This window comes from Epinephelus moara, chromosome 5, assembly GCF_006386435.1.
Source record: "Epinephelus moara isolate mb chromosome 5, YSFRI_EMoa_1.0, whole genome shotgun sequence".
In the NCBI taxonomy this organism is placed as follows: Eukaryota; Metazoa; Chordata; class Actinopteri; order Perciformes; family Serranidae; genus Epinephelus; species Epinephelus moara.
In genome coordinates, this window is record NC_065510.1 from 18669560 (window position 1) to 18689201 (window position 19642).

At 39.5% G+C, this 19642-nt stretch overlaps 2 protein-coding genes across 2 annotated transcripts in view; one reads left to right on the forward strand and one right to left on the reverse strand.

Moving 5' to 3' along the window:
* Nucleotides 1–388: 388 nt before the first annotated feature.
* LOC126390342 (aminoacyl tRNA synthase complex-interacting multifunctional protein 1-like) lies at nucleotides 389–19574 on the reverse strand. The gene is made up of 7 exons (XM_050044609.1): nucleotides 19438–19574; nucleotides 16024–16154; nucleotides 13840–13953; nucleotides 9130–9291; nucleotides 5801–6003; nucleotides 2598–2766; nucleotides 389–692 (listed from the first exon to the last, which is right to left on the reverse strand). Coding segments are annotated over exons 1-7 (948 nt in total). The 5' UTR covers nucleotides 19440–19574; the 3' UTR covers nucleotides 389–525.
* Nucleotides 19469–19642, forward strand: part of tbck (TBC1 domain containing kinase) — a 73976-nt gene continuing 73802 nt past the window's right edge. Inside the window, exon 1 of the mRNA XM_050044595.1 lies at nucleotides 19469–19592. The gene's annotated coding sequence lies outside the window, so the exon portion shown is untranslated. The remainder of the gene's footprint in view (nucleotides 19593–19642) is intronic.

The following is a 19642-nucleotide window of genomic DNA, read 5'->3' on the forward strand; positions in this document are numbered from 1 at the left end:
GCATCACAGAGCCAAGATTGAGACACTGACAGTGGGCTTTGAGAGCTGGGACCGAGTAGCATCTAAATAGCTCCCGCAAAGAACTTGAGAACCCGATCTGTTTCTGTTGGGCTTTGTAGTATAACATTCCCGTTTCATCTCCTGCTCATTAAAATACCCAGGACTAGATGAAGTGGAAACCGGTGACGCTTGCTCAAGTCCGGTACAGTATGTCCTTTAAAATTATACCCTCAAAATCAAAGCACGTTAAAGCTAAAGGGGTTGGTGAATTAAAACAGAAACACAATTGAATTAACTTCAATTCATGGACCATGACTGTTCATATTCTAGAGATAAAAAGAAGAACAGATTGTCATAGGACAGACTCTTAGGACGCTCTTTAAAAGCATAATTTTCAGATCCCTTTATTAAACATCTTCAAAGCATTTACCTCCATCCATCACCCTTCTGTGTCTCAACACCATCACCGGCGTCACTGCAGATGATTGCCAAGTAAACACAGCTATTTCAAGCAGCTCTGTTATTTTATTTGATTCCACTGTTGCTCATGGTTTGAGCTTTGCACACTCCCTTGCCGGCAACTTCAAAGGCGGCTCCCTTGTAGGTTGCAACACACTGGGCGTCCGTGCGTAGGTCTGGCTGGATCTGCTCCCATACCTTCTTTTTAGGGTTCAGCTCTTTGTCTGGTTCACCTGCAATCAGCAAGTCAGTTTGATGCATTAGAATCTCCTCTGTTCTCTGCTCATCAATCACACATGCAGGATTTATGGATCCAGGGTTGTTGTTTTATGATTTTTTTATGATATGTCATGTCCTTGCATAACCTCCTGAAACGCTGTTTTGATATATCCATGCTAAGGCACTTTGATAGATTTAACTTTCCTTCATGGGTCTTTCATAGCATACGCTGATATGATCTGTGTTAGGAGCTGAAGCCAATACAAATTGTGAGCAAATGACCATGATTCATCAGGCCAATCCTAATTTTATTTCTCCCACATGAATTGTGAATAGTTTGACTTTCTATCATGTTCTGTTAACAGCGTCAGATTTTTTAAAACTGCCATTTGTTCTTAGCCGTAATTCAAAACATCTAAACCGAGGTTCTCAGAATTAAAATGTGCATCCAGGGAAAACAATTAAGTGAGGTTCTCATTTCACGATGCCTTTGTTTTTTTTGATGTTGCCCAGCATTTGTGAGGAATCATGGCCGGTGCTTGCTGGCTTCTGTCTGGTGTCAACTTTGTCCTCCCTACAGCAACCATCTCAGGGTACGAGGACATAAATGTGTTTCATTTCCCAACGCTGCCATTTCTGCTGCTTTTACGACTCAAGAGTGGCAACAATCAGTTTTGATCAGAAGCGTGAAAGAGGTTTTGATGAGCAACTTGAGCACATTCTTAAGTTCAAGCAGAAGTACTGGGCCCCATTAGTAGGGGAAATGTGGGCAATTACAACCATGTACTCACACCAGCAGAGGATTGGCTGTAATTGAATCTGTACTATGTGGTGCTTTGGTGGGAAAAAGGAGGGAAAATGGGGGGGGGGGGGGACTTTCACCTCTTATTTTCTTTTATATTTACAAAACAGCATTTGTTTTTACTGTTTTGCTTTAAACAAACAAGAAGTCAACACTACGACAAACAAACATCAACCAATCCCGTCTTTGCGCTATCCTCCACGCCTTCTTTTCTCTGGTGAACCGCATTCTCAGAGGATGGTTTGAATCGGACTCTTTTTAATGAAGTATCCATAAAGATGATCTGGCCAAAGAGATCCCTCATGAATCAAACTGCTTTCAGAGTTGCTGGGACATGTGTACTGCAGGGACGAAAGCCTCGCCTGATGCAGCTGGGCTGTGGGTACTTGGACCACACATCCACCTTCATCATATCCTCCTTTTAATTTTTTTTTCATAGGGAACTCCCATTTTGGTTATTGTCTTCAAAAGTTTATGAGAATAACAAGACCAATCCTCTTCTCACCGCCAATACACAGGTTTTAGAACCAGAGACGCAAATCACAACCACACTGGCCTGTTGGTAGCGGTCTTTGATTTCAGGCCACATTCATTAAAGCTTGTGTTTGGACTACTTCACAGGAGGGACTCTGACTCTTATACGGTCTAGTTAATGTGTAAATTAATAGGGAATAGGGTTCACGTGTATTTTCCAAACTCATTCACATTGGTTGAACTAAGCAAGACAGTCAGGACACTTATCTTCCCAACTAAAGAGTACGTTGCATTCCTAGCAATGAGCGTTGATTAGTCTGTCAAATCAGCAGTCACAGGCCATTTAACCACCACCAAACACAACCGAGGAGTCCTCTAATGAGAGCTTTCAGTGGGGTCTGAGAACGCATCATGATTGCTGTTGTTTCTGGCAGCGAGAAGGCTGAACGGCACCCTTCATTTCCTAAAGTCGGAGGCATTTTGTGGACACTATGCTGGGAAATTCTTTCAGTGGGCTTAATGTAATGGCAATCATTCTGGGGAAGCATCCCCAGTGTCTGTCTGGTTGGATGTGACTGTAATATTTAAACCTCAATCAATCAATCAATCTGTTTTTGAGGGTACAGTGATCGAGTGATTATACCTGGGAAGCCCTGGAAAGTAAGTCTGTCTCCTGGCACTGCTCCACTCGGAGGGTCGAGGATTTCGACCTTGTCTGGTGAGCTGGCACACATGACCATAGCCTGGGACACCACTCCTCTCATCTTGGCAGGCTTCAGGTTACACAGCAGGACTGCCATGCGGTTTTGCATCTGCGCAGGGGACAGAAGATTAAATACATTTTTTACAGCCCATTTGCTCTCGACAATAGAGAAGAACAAGGATCATAGCTTTGTGGTTGTACCCCTCCAACAATGAGTCAAGTTACGGCTTACATCCATGTTCAGACTCATATGTAGCAATGACGGTAGACAATTCTTCAAATGTAGATGTTGCTGCAAAGATGCTTCAGATTCTAAAATGTGAAGTTGGCCTTTGACCTTATGGATATAAAATGTCATCACTTCATAATCTATTTCTATTAGACATGTTTGAAAGTTTGTCAGAATTTGCTGATGAATTCTTGAGGCAACAGTGGCTTTGACCTTTGATGAGAGTTGCAATAGTGAGTTGATCAAAAGAAAGAAAACTACTTTCGATTAATCATTTCAGTCATTTTCTAAGCTAAAATGTCAAACATTTGCTGGTTACAGCTTCTTAAATGTGAGAATTTGCTGCTTTTCCTTGTCATTTATGAAAGAAAATCAAGAGCCTTTGAGTTTTGGACTGCTGGTTGGACAAAAGAAGCAATACGAAGACGTCACTTTGGGCTCTAAGAGATTGTGATGAGCGTTTTTCACCTTTTCTGACAGCTTAAAGACTAAACAATTAATCATGAAAGTAAGTGGCACATTAATCAGTAATGAAAATAATTTGTTTCAGTCCTACCTTTGATCACCAAATTCTAACTAGTTCATCCTTAATTCTAAGTGGAGGTTTGTGCCAACTTTGAGGATATTCTCTCAAGCCGTTCTTGAGATATCACGTTCACAAGAATGGGACAGACAAACAATCCAAACACAATCCCTCCGGCAATGGCTGTCGCCAGCGCGGAGGCATAAAAAGTAATTATACCCAATATACTTAAGTTAAGAAAATACACCTCCAACTGATGTGGTCTGACGGAGAATTTCATAATCCAACACAAACAATAATTCCAATTCCAATTCCTTAATTTAAAATGACTTTGTCCGAGGTTTATGGTTTGTTTGCTTCATTTCTTTAACCAAAGGGAGCAAACAAAAACTTTAAACTTGAGCCTGGAGACTCCTGCGGCTTACCAAAATTTAAAAGACGACCAGAGGCAGTTTCTGCCAAAAGCTGAGAAAGAGAGAAAATCCAGCATTCTATGAGATGATGTATAACAGATTTCTGAAAATCATTATACCTTTTTTTCGCGGGGCATTCTTTAAGAAATTGCTACATAAATTTAAAATTACGCACGTTGCTTTGACAGGGTTTTGGTCCATTTTTCATCTTAAGTCTGAGATAGTATGCTGATGTTCTGTAACAGTATTTACTAAGTAAGTGTTTGACTTGAGCAATATTTTATATGCACTGTGGACACAAGATCATTTTCTGATTACAGTGTCTCAAACTCATATTGAACTTGTATAACAACCTATTATTTATCCTACAATAACAGACACTCAGGAGTGCTGCCATAAAACCCACAATGCATTTCCTCAGATGTTTCATCACTCCTGCTTGCGTGAAAGAAAATAGATGACAGCTCATACAAATGAGACAATTGACAAAAAGTTAAGTAATATTTGACTGTGAGTAATGGACCGATGGAGACGCACAAAAGGCAGCAGTGGTTTGGCATTTCTAACTGCAGTTCAGTTTGAGACGACGCAAGACTGTGCCACAAAATGCCATTTCTGCAACAGTGTCAACAGGTTTAAGAAGCTAATGTCTATGTTTGTCTGTGTGCCGTAAAAAACGTTCCACTTCAAAGTATGGTTCCCAAAGTATAATAACTTTTTTTTTTTTAAGCAAAGTTGGACAGGCTTTGTTGCACATGATTTCAGCAAGCATATGGTTCCATTTAAATGACATGCACTCTCTTCATACAGTATAATGCAGAGGTGTAATGCACAAAGGCTCCCTGGTCTAGAATATTAAGAGAATAAATACTGACGACCATAAAAATAAACAGTGCACAAATTAGTTTGCTCCAAACCATAAATGTGAACGCAAAATAAACACCAAATATTCAACAAAGATCCTGAATCATCGAGATGAAATGTTGAGTTTCTGAGCAGAGCTATCAGCAGACTTTACCTAAAAACTCAATATAAATGGACTAATAAATCCTCATTATGACTTTAATGACCTAATAATATAGACACACAGTACTGCTTGTGTGTCTGCTGAAAATAACTCTCAGAGTCTCTGCAGGGATGCATTAGGCTAATATGAAAATCTAATTTGTAGTACAGTCTACATTTTCCTCACTCATGAGCAGACGCTGTTGTTAGCTGGCATTCAAAGACCTTTTTTACTCTCACCAAATACACAAGCTAAATCAGTAAATGTGTGTAAATCTCTACGTATAATCTGGATTCTTTTGAGGTGGCCAATTCATCATATGACAAAGCTCTCAGACTCAACTTTTGTTTAAGGTCGGGTAAAGACAAAATAAATATGTTCTAATAATTTGTCAGACCACAGAAAAATGTGTTGTTTACCAGCCAACTTTGAATGACTGAAATAAATTGCTAAGTATATAAAAAAGGTTTCAAAGCTATGAAAAATAAGCAGTATGCTCGGGTCTGAGACGCTGGGGGTGTGTCTGCTGAGGGCGCTGGGATGAAGAATGAGCCACTGTAAAGCGAAGGACTCCTGCTAGCAGTAGCTGCATGGGCTGCTGTGTCTCAGAAGACAGAGCGGGTCATCCACTAATCAGAAGATCAGCGGTTTGATCCCCAGCTGACACACATGGGGTGAACCAAACGACACTGATGGTTTGCCTCTGATGTCGCTTTTTTATAGTGGGTGAGGAGTTATGTTAAGGATGGCTGCAGCATGTCAACCAACCATGATTTACACAGTGGAATTTACAGTCTTTTCACACGTTTTAAACAAGTATTTTCTAATTTTAATTGAATCACGCGGTATGCTAGAAATGTCTTCATCCCACTCTGCAAATTGCACTGAATTGCTAATTTAATAGGGCTTTTTTTGTGTCAGCTAGTTGTATATAATAACCGAGCAACTGAGTGTATATGAATTGTACTGTACCTGGTCCAAAGGTATGTGCTTGACCAGCCCACTGACCACTGTCCTTGGAGAAGCCTCTCCCACATCAACCTGCTCCACATACAGACTGTCGGCATCTGGGTGCTTCTCGGCTGAGATTATACATCCAACACGCATGTCCAGACGAGACACGTCCACCTTGGCATCTTCTTGGCTGGGGGCTGCCTGCTTCTTCTCGGCTTTCTCTGGCAAAAAAAAAAAAAAAAAGGCAAACAATGTTACTACACACTTCAATTTAGTATTTCTTTGCAATTATTTAGAGCTATTTCAATGCACGTATGGTATAACCACGTGGTTGGGTGTTGAAAGTTTGGCACTCTCACCACAGAAAGTCAGACAGTAGCTATCCATCACGTGTTACGGGAAGGTTTGTAGAAGAGCGGCATCTGTGAGAGTTTTCATGCTATTATTTCTAAATGTGCATGATATTTTTCAGAAATGTTTGTTTAAAAGCACTGAGTGTATTTCAGCCAACTGGTAACGTTCCAAGGGAAATTATAAAAAACAAATCATAGTTGAAACAATACTGGGCATCTGTCTGGAATCTGATTTAATTTCCTCCCATAACTGAAAACAAAGCCCACCAATGACAGGCCTCGGGGGTTGCATGCAGGGGCATGCGTTTCAAGTGATCCGTAAGTGAATAAAAAATTAAAGAAAAAGACAATTACTTTTTCACCTCTTCCCAGAAATGTGGGGTACATACCTCATCAAAATGACAATACCAGTACCCACTTTTGGCTGAGTCCTGCATGATCCAATGACATAGCAGAATAGCAGATGCTTCCTCCTGGGAGACAAAGTACCTTTCACTGGCCTGCTTTGCTTACAAATTCATTCCAGTGGGTTGCACTGTTTAAATGATCACACAGTCTTTAATCATTCATGTAAGCCCACACCCGTTGTGGTGAATATGAATACCTCTGCCTTTGATATTCAACATTTCTCCCCGGTGTAATCAATGCTCTGTTCTCATGACAGCACAGCAACGTAACATAACCAGCACTACACTAAGGTCACACACAGGTTTGTAGACTAACAAGTGATGACTGTTTGGATGAGGTGAGAACGCAGTTACACAAATGCCTGAAGTAACAAAGCATTTAACATGTGCAACACCTTATAAAGAGGAGGACGGCTCCCTAACATATGTGTGTAAGAAATACCAGACACAAGAATGAATGTCAGTGTCTTAAAGGGACCTTATAAAGTCATTTTCAGTTCATACTTGTGTTTTGGGTTTCTACTAGAACATATTCACATGCTTTAATGTCCAAAAAGCTCTTTATTTTAATCATACTGTCTGAACTAGCACACCTGTATTCACCCTCTGTTTTAGGGCCTGTCTTTTTAAGCCCCCCTTCCGAAAAAGCCCAGTCTGCTCTGATGGGTCAGCGTTTCTGGGTCTTCTGTATCTCAACGTCCCAGCATCATTATTGCACTTTCTCTACACCAAAAATGTTCACAATCGTACATGTTCCAGAAGGAATATGATCGGAAGTCGGACAGAAATGAACAACATAGGCAACCAGAGCCATTTTAATACAGAGGTCGCACTATAGGGCCGCTACAAAGTCCCTTCTTTATGCCTCCTTTGCATTTTTACATAGAACCAAACGATGGCGGCAAGATTCCGCTCAAGTGTGTGATAATACACTGCTATACGGCATTCAACAGTGAAAAGAGACGTGAAGAGCGTCACATGTAACTCAACAGTGTCGACCTCTAGTGTGACATGAATCACATGCATCAGCAGCACTTTCTAAACAATAACAATGACCTAACATGGCAAAAACGATCATTTGACATCTCTGTTTTGTGGCGGTAGATCTTGTCCTCTGCTCAGAGGGTAAAGAGCTCCCAGATCTCATGGTTTTCCCAATTTGCGGACATTTACAGCTACCGTTCCTCTTTTTTTGAGTTAGCCGCTAACTGCTGCCAGACACTTTTTAAATCTTCTGCGTTGGGTTGCACGCATGACATTTGTCAAAGTGTCACACCCATGCAGCCCATGATCTCGTCCTGCCCAGGTGTCCAGTTTATACAGTCACTGATTCAGTGCTGTTATTACCTCCCGTGGCGGATTAAAGGCAAGACAAGTCTGTCCCCCCATTCCATGATCGTATGTTATATACAGAACAGCGAGGTGGCATAACGAGGAGCAATATTCCCGCCCTGAACAGGCAGTGTAAAAGGGGCTTGAGATTACATGTTTCCCCAACATTAGCATGTAGCTACATGTAGTATATTAAGAAATCTGCCACAAGTTGTCATCAGCTGGTCTCCAAAGTAATAAAAATGTTGGAAACATATTCAGAACCATGTGAAGCCTGAGGTTTTTCTTCACAGGGATTACTTTTACATAAGTTTACGTCATTATTTGAAAATTTGGCCACGTTTAATATGAACATCTGACATAGTAACATTAAATACATAAATGGCAGAAAAAAAGGAAAACATAATAGGTCCCCTTTAAAGCTTGTTTCTTTCTCTTTCTGAATCACAACCTCGTAAACACATCCACTGCTAATTATTTCCTGTTTATGCTTGACAGTTTTTCTTATTATTCCAGACAGCTTATTGTTGAAACAGAACTAAGTATTTAAGTGATTTACTGAAAATTAATTGAAAGTCTGTGGCAAAGATTTCTTGTTTTGTATTATAAGCCTATTATAAATGTGAAAGTTTAGTGCCGTTATATTTGACACATAGGGATACTTTAGTTTTATGATGGGGTCCAAGAATGACGCACATCCATAAAACATTAAATCATTCTCAAATTGGATGCAATTATTGGTGACATTAGACAAGAACGCCTCGTCACAAGTGTAGCATATAACTCATAAAACTCTCAAAACACAAATAAAGCTGCGCTAAACGTCTTCCTACCGAGGCCCGGAAATCTTGGATCCATTAAAAGGCCGATATTGCTGCCTTACATCCATTATCACCTGATATTAGAAATCTAAGTGGAAAAACATGCTTAGAGAAGATCAATTGACTTCTGGAGACCAGAGTGCCACATCTGTCCAACTGTTGATGGAAAGACAGGATCTTAAGCAAGACCTTAAGTTTCAAAAAAATAATAATAATGTTGATGAAGGCCGAATATATATTGCAGTTGTGACAGGTCACTTTTATAGCTTTAATAAGGTCCTTCCTGCTGACAAACTGAAAATGAAATACATGACACAAATGTTGCTATATCAAATATCTGAAGAGGTTTCATTTTCTTTTATTGGATGGGAAAACTTCAAAGGATTCATAATAAAAACCTTGCGAGATGCCATACTTTTCTCTACAGCTGTTACCTTTTTTCTCTGGCTTCTTCTTTTTACCCTCATCCGTGGGAGGAGGGCTTTGGACAGCAGCAGCAGGGGAGGCAGAGGGTGCTGGTCCAGAGGGTTTGGGAGCTGTGGGCTTCAAAACACACTCGATGCCGTTGTCACCTGATGCCATGGCCACGTCCAGCACTACAGGAGAGAACACACGCAAAACGTCAGGAGAGTGGATCATAGCTGCTATCTATAACACTTTAAGATGCCCTCCACTGAAAAAAACATCTTTAACCTTGTTTAAATGTTTATGTGGTGTTTTTTTTATATGCTACAAGACATATGAGTAAAATAAGTATTCAACGCCATTCCTGAGCATTTCGGCCTTGGAACAGCAGTACACCAATGATGGTCTCCAAAACATAGATTCAGACAGTCAGGGTTTCACACGTCGCCAGCCTACGGAACAAATCCCCTCAACTTGCGAGGTGGTGCTTTCCACAACACTATAGGAAAACGAACAGAAGCCAAGTGTAGCCACTTGGAATGGGCATTAAAGTAACTTCTATGCTGGAATACTTGCATTACATTTTTATAGAGCAGTGGTTTTCAAACTTTTTGTTCGTCTTTCAGTTGCTCCGCACAATAAAGCGATCCATTGTCCCTCTAACAGATTTCTCCTATTGAATGTTATCATCCCTCACACTGGCTGCTAATCAGGGCTTTTGATGTGTCACACACTTCTAATTCACATGCGCTAACAGCAGCAAATAGGTTCCCCGTGAAGATTTTTTAAATTAAATTCAATGAAATTACATTTTTTAGCTAGAGTTTGCCTCTTAATTAGGGAATGGGTGCACAGAAAAACTGATAGTCAATTAAAAATTAATTCATAACTTTCTGTATAGGCCAACTTGAATATTGCCATAATGTGTGGTTATCACAAAATCCCACAGCAACACCTGGATTGACATCACGGCACACCGTGCTGCAGCATACGATTTGAGAACCGTTGCTCCAGAGCACTCGATAAGGCAGTACGATGAATAGGATTCTGAACCCTTTAGGTAGAAGGCCCTCTCAATTAGGAGTGGTGATACAATGATCCCCTAAGTATATTATATTGATGTACTATCTGTGTTTGTATTTTGTCTTAGTAGGGTAATTAAAATGGTAAAAAAAAACATTGAGTTCTCACAAAAAAAAAAAGTAAGAATAGAAATTTGGCCTATTAAATTATAAATTCAAACTTAACAGAAGAAAAATCAGCCAACTTTCTGCCACTGCCATTACATATGTTCGACACTGAAGGACCGTTTCTGGAGCAGCTAACTTCCCACACCAAGCTGTTTAACAGCTGACAGCTGCTGCTGTCCCAACAAACTCACACTCCTGCAGCAGTAGCCTCATGATAAACAGAGAGAGAGAGCGACAGCAGGGCAAGGAGGCGCTGAGCAAAGCAATACACTGCACATGGCTCTACAGTGAAATACAATTTTAGATATTTGAAATAGTAAAATATATATATACAAGTCGTCTTCTCATGTGAGAGGTTTAGCAGCGAATACTGATGTCTATATTGAATACTCATGTCCATACCTAGTAGCTACGATTCATAATTTGTAAGTTGAATGTCACCTTCACTTCAACTTGTCAGAGCTGGAGATCTGGAACAAGGCTCATCTAACATTAGCAACACATTACTAGCTGTTTTATAATGTAGTCAAACTGAAGGTTAGTGTGATCTGTAACTGTTTACAAGCAAAGGTTTGTGTGTTTGATGAGCACAGTTGAAGGTGAGCAGGTATGCTCAGGCTGCAGACAAGCCTCTGAGGGCAGAGCTAATTTGCATATTAATAAATCAGCAAACACTAAAAAGCAAAGTTGTAGAGTTACATCTAACCCATTTTAAGGCATAAAGGGATGTTTTCCATGGAAATAAAAAACTAAATATGTTATTGTGATAAACAGAAATGAGTTTTTAGGGGTTGAATCAATGCCTGAGGAGGAACTTGAAGTATCTCACGCAGTTTTCAAAATGTCAGGTGAAAGTAGGACACGACATGAACATAGCAGCACCGATGTGAAAGAGATCATTTACACTACAAATCCACAAGGTACACTACTTTGCAGTTGCCCCTTTTCATGCAGAAAGCTGGTTGCATCAACACAGTACGATGAAATGATACAGGGGCAGCTTTATTTACACACCCAGTGGGAGGACTGCTCTCCTGATGCAAACAGTTTGGATGGGAAAATGACACAGTGTCCCAGTTGATGGAAACAGGGAAATGGAGCCATAAAGCAGGGAACAATGTCCTACAATAACTCTCCAGAAAAAAATAACCCCTCATTTAAGGCGCCTGATGTTTGAATTCCAACAAAATCGAGTGCCTGTGTCTGACAAACATCGGTCTGCAGGCACACCACCGTCGCCATAATGCTTCTAATTACCTTAATTCTATGTTAGGACCTGAGATCGGGACCTTTCCGGTTTACCTTGGAATTAAGCTTAAACGCTTGACTTTCCCCTTAAATTTGCTCTTAAGGTTTCTGACCTTGAGAACCAAGTTTTTACACACAACAATATCACATACTGTGTTGTACTCACAGTGAGTTATATAGTTGCACTGTTACCTCAAATGAAATGATTTCAGATGCCTTGTGCATTATTTTATGCACATTGCATGCATGTATCTCCAGGAACATGTCGGCTAGAATTTTAAATCAAAGCTGCACTAATTAATACTGTTAAATTTAAAATGAATTGAATGGCTTATGTGTGTATTGTGAAAGGGATTTCTAGCAGTTACAAACCCAATAGCCAAGTCACCAAAAGAAAATGTTGGCAATGTACCTTTCTACAAACCACGAATATGTTACATTTGGAGGTTTCATACGTATCATCAGCGTTTCTTAGGTGATGTAGTATATGCGCTGACTTCATCGTCAGGTGAAGGAGGTTGTGGATAGCACCTAGGTGAGATGCCTGCCAAACTGCAGACTGTTTAAGACCAACTAACAACAAAACAGGTCATGATTTAGCGAGTCATTGCTGTGTTTCCAGCAATTTTTTACAGATCCGTTTTTAATGCGTCTTTTTTACAAGCCCTCTGTCTAACTGCAGACCACTGTTCTAGACCAACAAACAATAAAATCAGTTGTGATTTAGCGAGGCATTGCTGTTCGTCCAACCACTTTTTAAGCCCTCAAACATGCGTAATTTTTAGAGAACCATGGCTATGTTTGCAATGGCTTTTTAACTCCAAAATGTCTGTTTTTCAGCCACCTGTCACTGGGTTTCCTGCAGCTTTGCACCCCCCCAGACATGGATGCTTCTTTAGGGGCCCATGCCTATTTTCCCAGCGGCTTTTAAGCCCCCAAATGTGGGTGTTTTTTAGCGACCTGTGCTGTTCTACCTGTTGGAATAGTGGCACGAAAAGCAGTTATTTTTACCGAGATATCTCTGCTTTTCCAGCGGGGATTGTCCCCCGAAAACATTATCTTTTCCTAACCATAACCAAGTGGTTTTTATGCCTTAACCTAACCACGTGTTAACCAGTTTAAACATATTTGCCACATAATAACATGCAAATGTAATGTGTCAGTGGTTTGCAGAAGCAAAAGATGCCAATATTTGTTTCTGGGGACTGGGTTGAAGCCATGGAGAATTATCACCCACCAGTAGCAGTCCAGTTGTCCGACCCTGATATAGCGACAGGCTGGTAAACACAATGGAGCATTTGGCAGCTAAAGACACAGATATTTTAACCAGGAACTGGTGGAAACCAATACTTGACAGTTTGTTATGTGGACAGAAAGACAATACCCAATGAGGGCCTATGTTGCTCCCTGTATGCTGAATGTGTAAATAGACAACTATTTGCTATAAAAACTTGATGAGGTGACAATATGACAACCAAAGTGAACTTGTCTTCAACTCATTTTCAACTTTGAAATAGCACTGAAGCAAATATGACATCGAGCTTCAGTCGCCGCAGTTTTTAATTCCTTGGCTGCAGAAATGTTGTTTTTCTCAAGGCACTATTATATTGGTATTCAATAGTTTGTTCTTCCCATCTCAATAACAAAGCCGACTGAAATTCCTTTCAAAATGGCTCATATTCATCCATGTTTTGATTAAGCTATTTTATGCCACCTTAAAGCCATTGAAAAGAAACCCCCAAAAATAAACATCACAATTAGATACAATATGTGGAAAAACAGTCTCGGGTGTATTGGAAGGCATTCCTTCTACGTTCCAACACCAACATATTGAGTCTTTCTGAATAAGGTTAAGTTGCTTATTTCTTCCAGTCCCCTTTTATTCCTGGAGCGTCTTTCTGGAAAACATTAAATGTGTGTTAATGATCAGAGCTGTTTGCCCTTGAATGTCAACGTATGTCAGACACACAATAGCTGACAGACATGTTGTCCCCATCACTCTGATGGAGATTCTTGAAGCGCCATGGCTGCTTATAATAAAACCCCCTCCAAAAAAAAAAAAAAAAAAAAAAAAAAGATTTGGTTATAATGGGCTGAGGCGAGAATGCACAAGATGTTATCACTGATAGTACAAACCAAACAGTGCTATAATGAGCAACAACTGACATCAAATGTTCCTATGCGAGGCACGAACAACCACTTCTATAACTCGATACAAAAGATAACATCAAGGTCTTTTTAAAGACCAACAAACATTTGATACGCGATTGAAGTCTTTGCTGGGAACCAAACTCAACATACCTCCTCTCTTCTTCTCTTTTTCCAGCAGCTGTTTTTTTAGTTCCTCAATGTCATTCTTCAGTTTGGCATTCTCCACCATCAGCTTCTTCTCTTCTCTGACGCTGGCCTGGACAACTGAGAGGCAAATTCTTGTTAGCTCTCAGCAATGGAATGAAATTTCACTATCCCACAGGACATTTTAAGAACCGCCGAACTAGTACAAATACAATATCGAATAATATATGATGAATATTAAAATCCATAGTGTGCCTCTTCTGGAGTTAAAGAAGCCATGAACTCTAGTTTTTGGATTTAAAAACAGTCCCAAGGAGTCTTGAATTACAGTAAAACACTCTATCTTTTTACCCTCTTGTAATTATTCATATGTCTTACATTGTGCAGGTGATACAGTTGAAATATGTTATTATAGAAGATACTGGAGATTAATTTAGGCCATTTACACAACTGCAACAGAAACTTCTGCTTAATCAAGTTAAAATAAGACACAACTCTATCAAATTTTGGAGTGCTTCAATTATTGTTTTTTTACTACTAAAATGGTGGAGAAAATTAAAAGAAGGTGGCAAGTGTCAGACACAAATGAGGCCAGTGTTCTCAGCACAGTCGTTGACCCCTGCTTCAAAGCAGGCTGCCCCCTAATAGTCGACCAAATGTTAGTCAACCAGAAAGGTCATTAGTCGGCAACATTTCATTGGTCGCTTAGTCACAGAAAAAACAGCAACCAAATAAAAAAACGGGAAACTCTTTTCGGAGCTGCGTCTTGTCAAAATAAATTAAAACCTTTATGACTGGACCATGTGGGAATTAAATTTGAAAGGACAGACCCAGGAAGTGGTCACGCTCTGCAGTCAAACAGGAGTCACGTTAATTTCCAGGGCTGGTACCTGCAGTTATTCCACAGGCTAGTTAATAACATGTCGGGCAGGAAATCCAAAGTGTGGGATCATTTTGAGAAGGTGAAGGACGAACCCAAGGTGATATGTAAACTCATCTTCATTGGTCGACTACAAACATGACGTATCATCTGAAACATGGAAGTAGCTACATGCCCATTAGCCCACAGCGTCATTAACAGGCGGCTCGCTCAGTGTGTGACGTGCACTTGTAGATAAAATATAGGCCTATATTAATGAAGGTTCATTAGTACGGTTTTGTATTTCTCTGTAATGTAGCACAGTGTTAACAATGTTACTGATACTATTCTTTCTCACACCTTCAACTCAAACCATTGTGTTGCCCCGCCCAAAATATATTATTTATTAATTAAATTAATATCGTAAACACATGGGTGACGAGTAAATGACGACAATTGATGGACTAGGAAAATTCTTAATTGGGGGCAGGCCTTACTTCAAGCATTAAATTGGCAGTCTGAAGAGGGAAAGGAACAGCTGAGATGAACTGCAGACGGATTTCTGCATTCCCAGTTTTAAATAAATTCCAGAAACACTGCTTGCAATAGTCCACCTTCCACCTTCTCTTTCTCACACACACAGCGGAAAGTCCTACTTAAGTTAGTTCAGGTGTGGGTGTCTGATTAGCCTATGTGAAAATAATTGATTACTATGACATCCCCCACTGCTAATTATCACTAAAGCTTCGAATCCCCTAAAATGGTATTTGGGACAACTCATTCAATAACAATAACCACATGTATGCAACATTTTTGTATTTTTAAATTAATTAATTAAAGTCAATGGCAATATGAATTTTACTCTTTAAGTGTATAGGATACATTTGGCTGATTTGGCACCCTTTATTATGAGTCAAGCTTAAAGACATCATGGGAAATTATTTTCAGAATGACAATTCTTGTAAATCCAAGTACACTTTCACATAACTGAGGCCTCGGGTTTCATAAAACTGCTAGTAGTCCAACAGGGATTTCACTCCTAAAAATATGAGACTGTGAATCATGTATGTAAGCAGCTCTTCAGCCAAAAAATATGTCACACCTACAGCCAATACAGAAATACATTATGTACTACACCTAAACACAGCACAAGGGCTTCTTGCATAGAAATGTGGCCTAACTAAACAAATCTGTACTACAGTGTACTATAAACCTTAATACACATTTTGTAAGACTGTGACATAATGAACTGGCCCGTTTCAGCTGACAGAATGTTCTGTACACAAACGTTTTAGTGTCTGGGTGTGTGTGTGTGTGTATTTGTCTCTTACTGGCTTTCTCCTTCAGCAGCTGGACTTGTTGTTTCAGGTACTCGATGAGCTGGTCAGCTTCGGCTGCTCGCTGCTCCAGCCTCAACAAAGGATTGTGCCCCGACATCTTGAACAAGGAGCGAGCTAAATACCTAGCAGACACCAGAAAACACTCTGTATTAGAAGTGTACAATATACTGAACCGATTACACTCCAATATCATGAAATAAATTTGCAAGGGCCAATTCTGCAAGATATTTCTTGTTTTATGGATGGATTATCTTTCCTTTTGTTTTACATAAAGTCAAAGGTTCATGCATCAAAGTCACAAGCACAGTTAATACTTACAAAGTTATATCCTATTCTACGTTATGTTAAGTTTACTCAAGTGGCACTAGCAAAGTAAAAGGAGATGGTACTCTAAAGTTCTGTGCTGAACATCTACAAAGAGACATGTTTGGAGTTACAAGGTTTGCATTCCAGTACAATGCCACCACAAACTACAGCCTTCAGAATGACCACAGAGTTAAGTCAAGTCCTCTCTGACAGTCTCAACAAAAACCAAACATTTCAATCTCCACAAAGGTTGTATGTGTAGCAGGGCTGTTTTGTAGCACTGCACTACATTGTACAGGGATTTCCTATTTTGTAGAAACATGTCATAATATAATCTAGCGGCAGTGTTTTAACAGCTTCATTAGAAAACACTGTATATTCCTGAGGCAAAATCTAAAATCTGTAGATGTGATACAGTACTATCTGTAACAAATCTGACATGTTGTCCATGTGCAGCCCCAGTAAGTAAACCATGTGCTAATGGGATTTTCATGACTTATATACTTTGGCTGGTTGCCCAAAGTGACAAAACCTGACCCCGTCCACAAGGCGCGCTGAGAGATAATCAGAAGAACGTGTGATGCTTTTCATAAAAATGAGACAATAAATCAGCAAATCTTGATTCCAAACTCATTAAATTTTAATGTTTGCTGCAGCATTTCACTGTATGAAAACCTCACAGCTGCCTTGACACGGTCAACTTGGACAAGTGAAATTCTTGGAAACTTTCCTATCTGTCTTTCACATTAACACATGGTAAGAAGTGATGAGTAAGAAGTGACATTCAGATAGTTTATCCTTTAAACCACCCTAACATCAACATCATACGCATTCAGTTTTGGAGATTACGTTCTAAAGGGATCAGTCACACTTGAGCCACTCAACCAAAACACAACTGGACACCAGTTTGGTTTTGGGGCAATGCTCCTTTATCATGTTGAGCTTGGCAAATTAGTTCTTGAAGAAAGAGGAAAAGAAGGATTTTTACAAGGCTGAGGCATGGAGAAGAAAACTTCTTACACATATTACAGGGAGGCGCTGGAAAACAACAGCTGGCCCGAGATGAAAACAAAATGTTGGGGGATGAGGAAATTAGAAACACAAAAGAGCTGGAGTTGATAAAATCAAGGATCAAAGCATTGTTTTTTGAGAAACTAAATTGATTTAAACAGGACCAGTGGTGGAGTAATGACAAGAGCCACAAAAAGGCTGATCTCATTTGGATAACCCCTGAAAACGGGTCCTGGGGCTGAGGTATGGTCTGCAGCATAAAGACAATAAGGGGTCATTTCAGCTTGGGATTTCAAATGGAAATAACTTAATGTGTTAAATGTTAAAGTGACGTGTGCTTTCAGCAGCCGTCAGGATGCCTAATTTACCTTTCTTCGCTTTATGGAAATCAAAGTATCTTTGATTCATCTCCTGATTTGCAACTGTAAAAATTTAGCGGGTTAACTGTGGACAGCTGGTGCTCCACTGGAAAAGGCATCTGCCTTGTCAATCTCCTAGAAATAGGCATGCCTGGTTTGTTTAGTCATAAAGTTTTTAACAGCCCGCGCTAACCTTTTGTCTACATTCATTTTCAAATTTAACTATCAAAGATAATACTGCATTGCTATACAGAGACTACGCAGGTGGTTTGAATCAAAACGGTCACAATTTACCACCAACTTTCTCGGGTATGGTGGTGGTGTGAGAGCAGACCCACCAGGATACAAGTGTTTCCTCTTTTCATGCTTCATTCCCACAGTAAAAATATGCTGTAGTGCGATACTTCCCTACCTGTCTGCCAGCCAGACCATTATAGATGAAAAGGCAGAGCAGTATGGCAGCACCACCTGAAGGCATTACAGGGACCTACACATTTAACTTAAAAGAAACTATGTGTTGTGTGTTCAGCACCATGCTTAGTCACTGCTTTTCAGGAGACATACGGTATGTGCTCTTCTATCTCATACTTACCCCTGGACTGTTTTTTTAGAATGCACATGCAAAATTAAATTTCCACATAACTTGGTGAAAAACAAAAACAACCACATAAATAATTGAGACACTCTGCAGTGTTTAACAATGTAGAGGTAAATATATCACTAATCTAACATGCTGGCAACTATTTACAAGCCACGTCAATATTATTATTTTATTAAATTGGTCGATAAATGACCTGAGTTTCATTACTGACAAGAATATAAACTAAAAATACCAATTATGATCTATATCTGTGTGGAAATCAGCTGACACTATGATTTGTCTTCATTATCTATTAATGTATCAGCTCTTTGAAAAAACACTGATTAAATTATTAGAGTATAAAATATCACAATAATGTCTAGTGATATTTTCTATTTCCATATTTATTAATTGTTTAGAGGAGCAGTCCCTGCACAAATATATTAACTTTATAAGAGTGCTGAAATGATTGAATTTGATCACTGACAGCAAATTCACAAATTATTATTATTTTAATATCAATATGTTTGAGGTACTTATACACATTCCAACTAGGCAGCTTACAATATTATTAAATATTTCTGTACTGACTTTAATATCATATTTAATATTATTTACTCCTCAAATGTGAGGATTTACTTCATTTGTTCTGTCTTACAGCACCAAATTAGTTTTTTTTTTGGAGTTGGAGTGCTTGTAACACAAAATACACAAGTATTATTTGCAAATATTGTGACATACTCTGCAGATTAATCGATAATGAAAACGATTTCCTGCAACCCAGTTAATAAGTTACCTGTAGCTAGATATTAAAAGAAAAACTAAAGCATTAACTCATTAAAAAAAACAGTAATCGTATAACAATCTCCTTATTACACAATTTTTAAATTAACTTAATCAGAAAATTATAATTTACTGTGATTTGTAGACGGAACATTAGTTAACAGATAAATCAGTAAGCTATTAGCCGGTTGAGCTGACACAGAGCTGGTAGCTTCAACTGACACAAGGAAAATCAACTTGATCTTAAGCTAACATTAGCTCTCATGTAGCTAGCACTGGTTAGCTACTAGGCGGGCGGCTGATTAGACGTTATTGACGACTTAGCTAAAGCAGTAAAATGAAATCACAGAGGTTCTTTAAACTTACATAGACTCCCAGGCACGTTTCAGGGACAGGAGGGGGCTTCACAGCTGCTAGTCCTGCTAACGTTACATCAGCTAACTGACAGACAGGCAGCTAGCAGCTAGCCGCAGAGAGGCTGACTCAGGCCCCCGCGGTTAGATCTCCGCACCATCCGGATTGTAAGTAGGCCTTCAGATTTAGCTAGCCATATGTTCTATAGATCTAATAG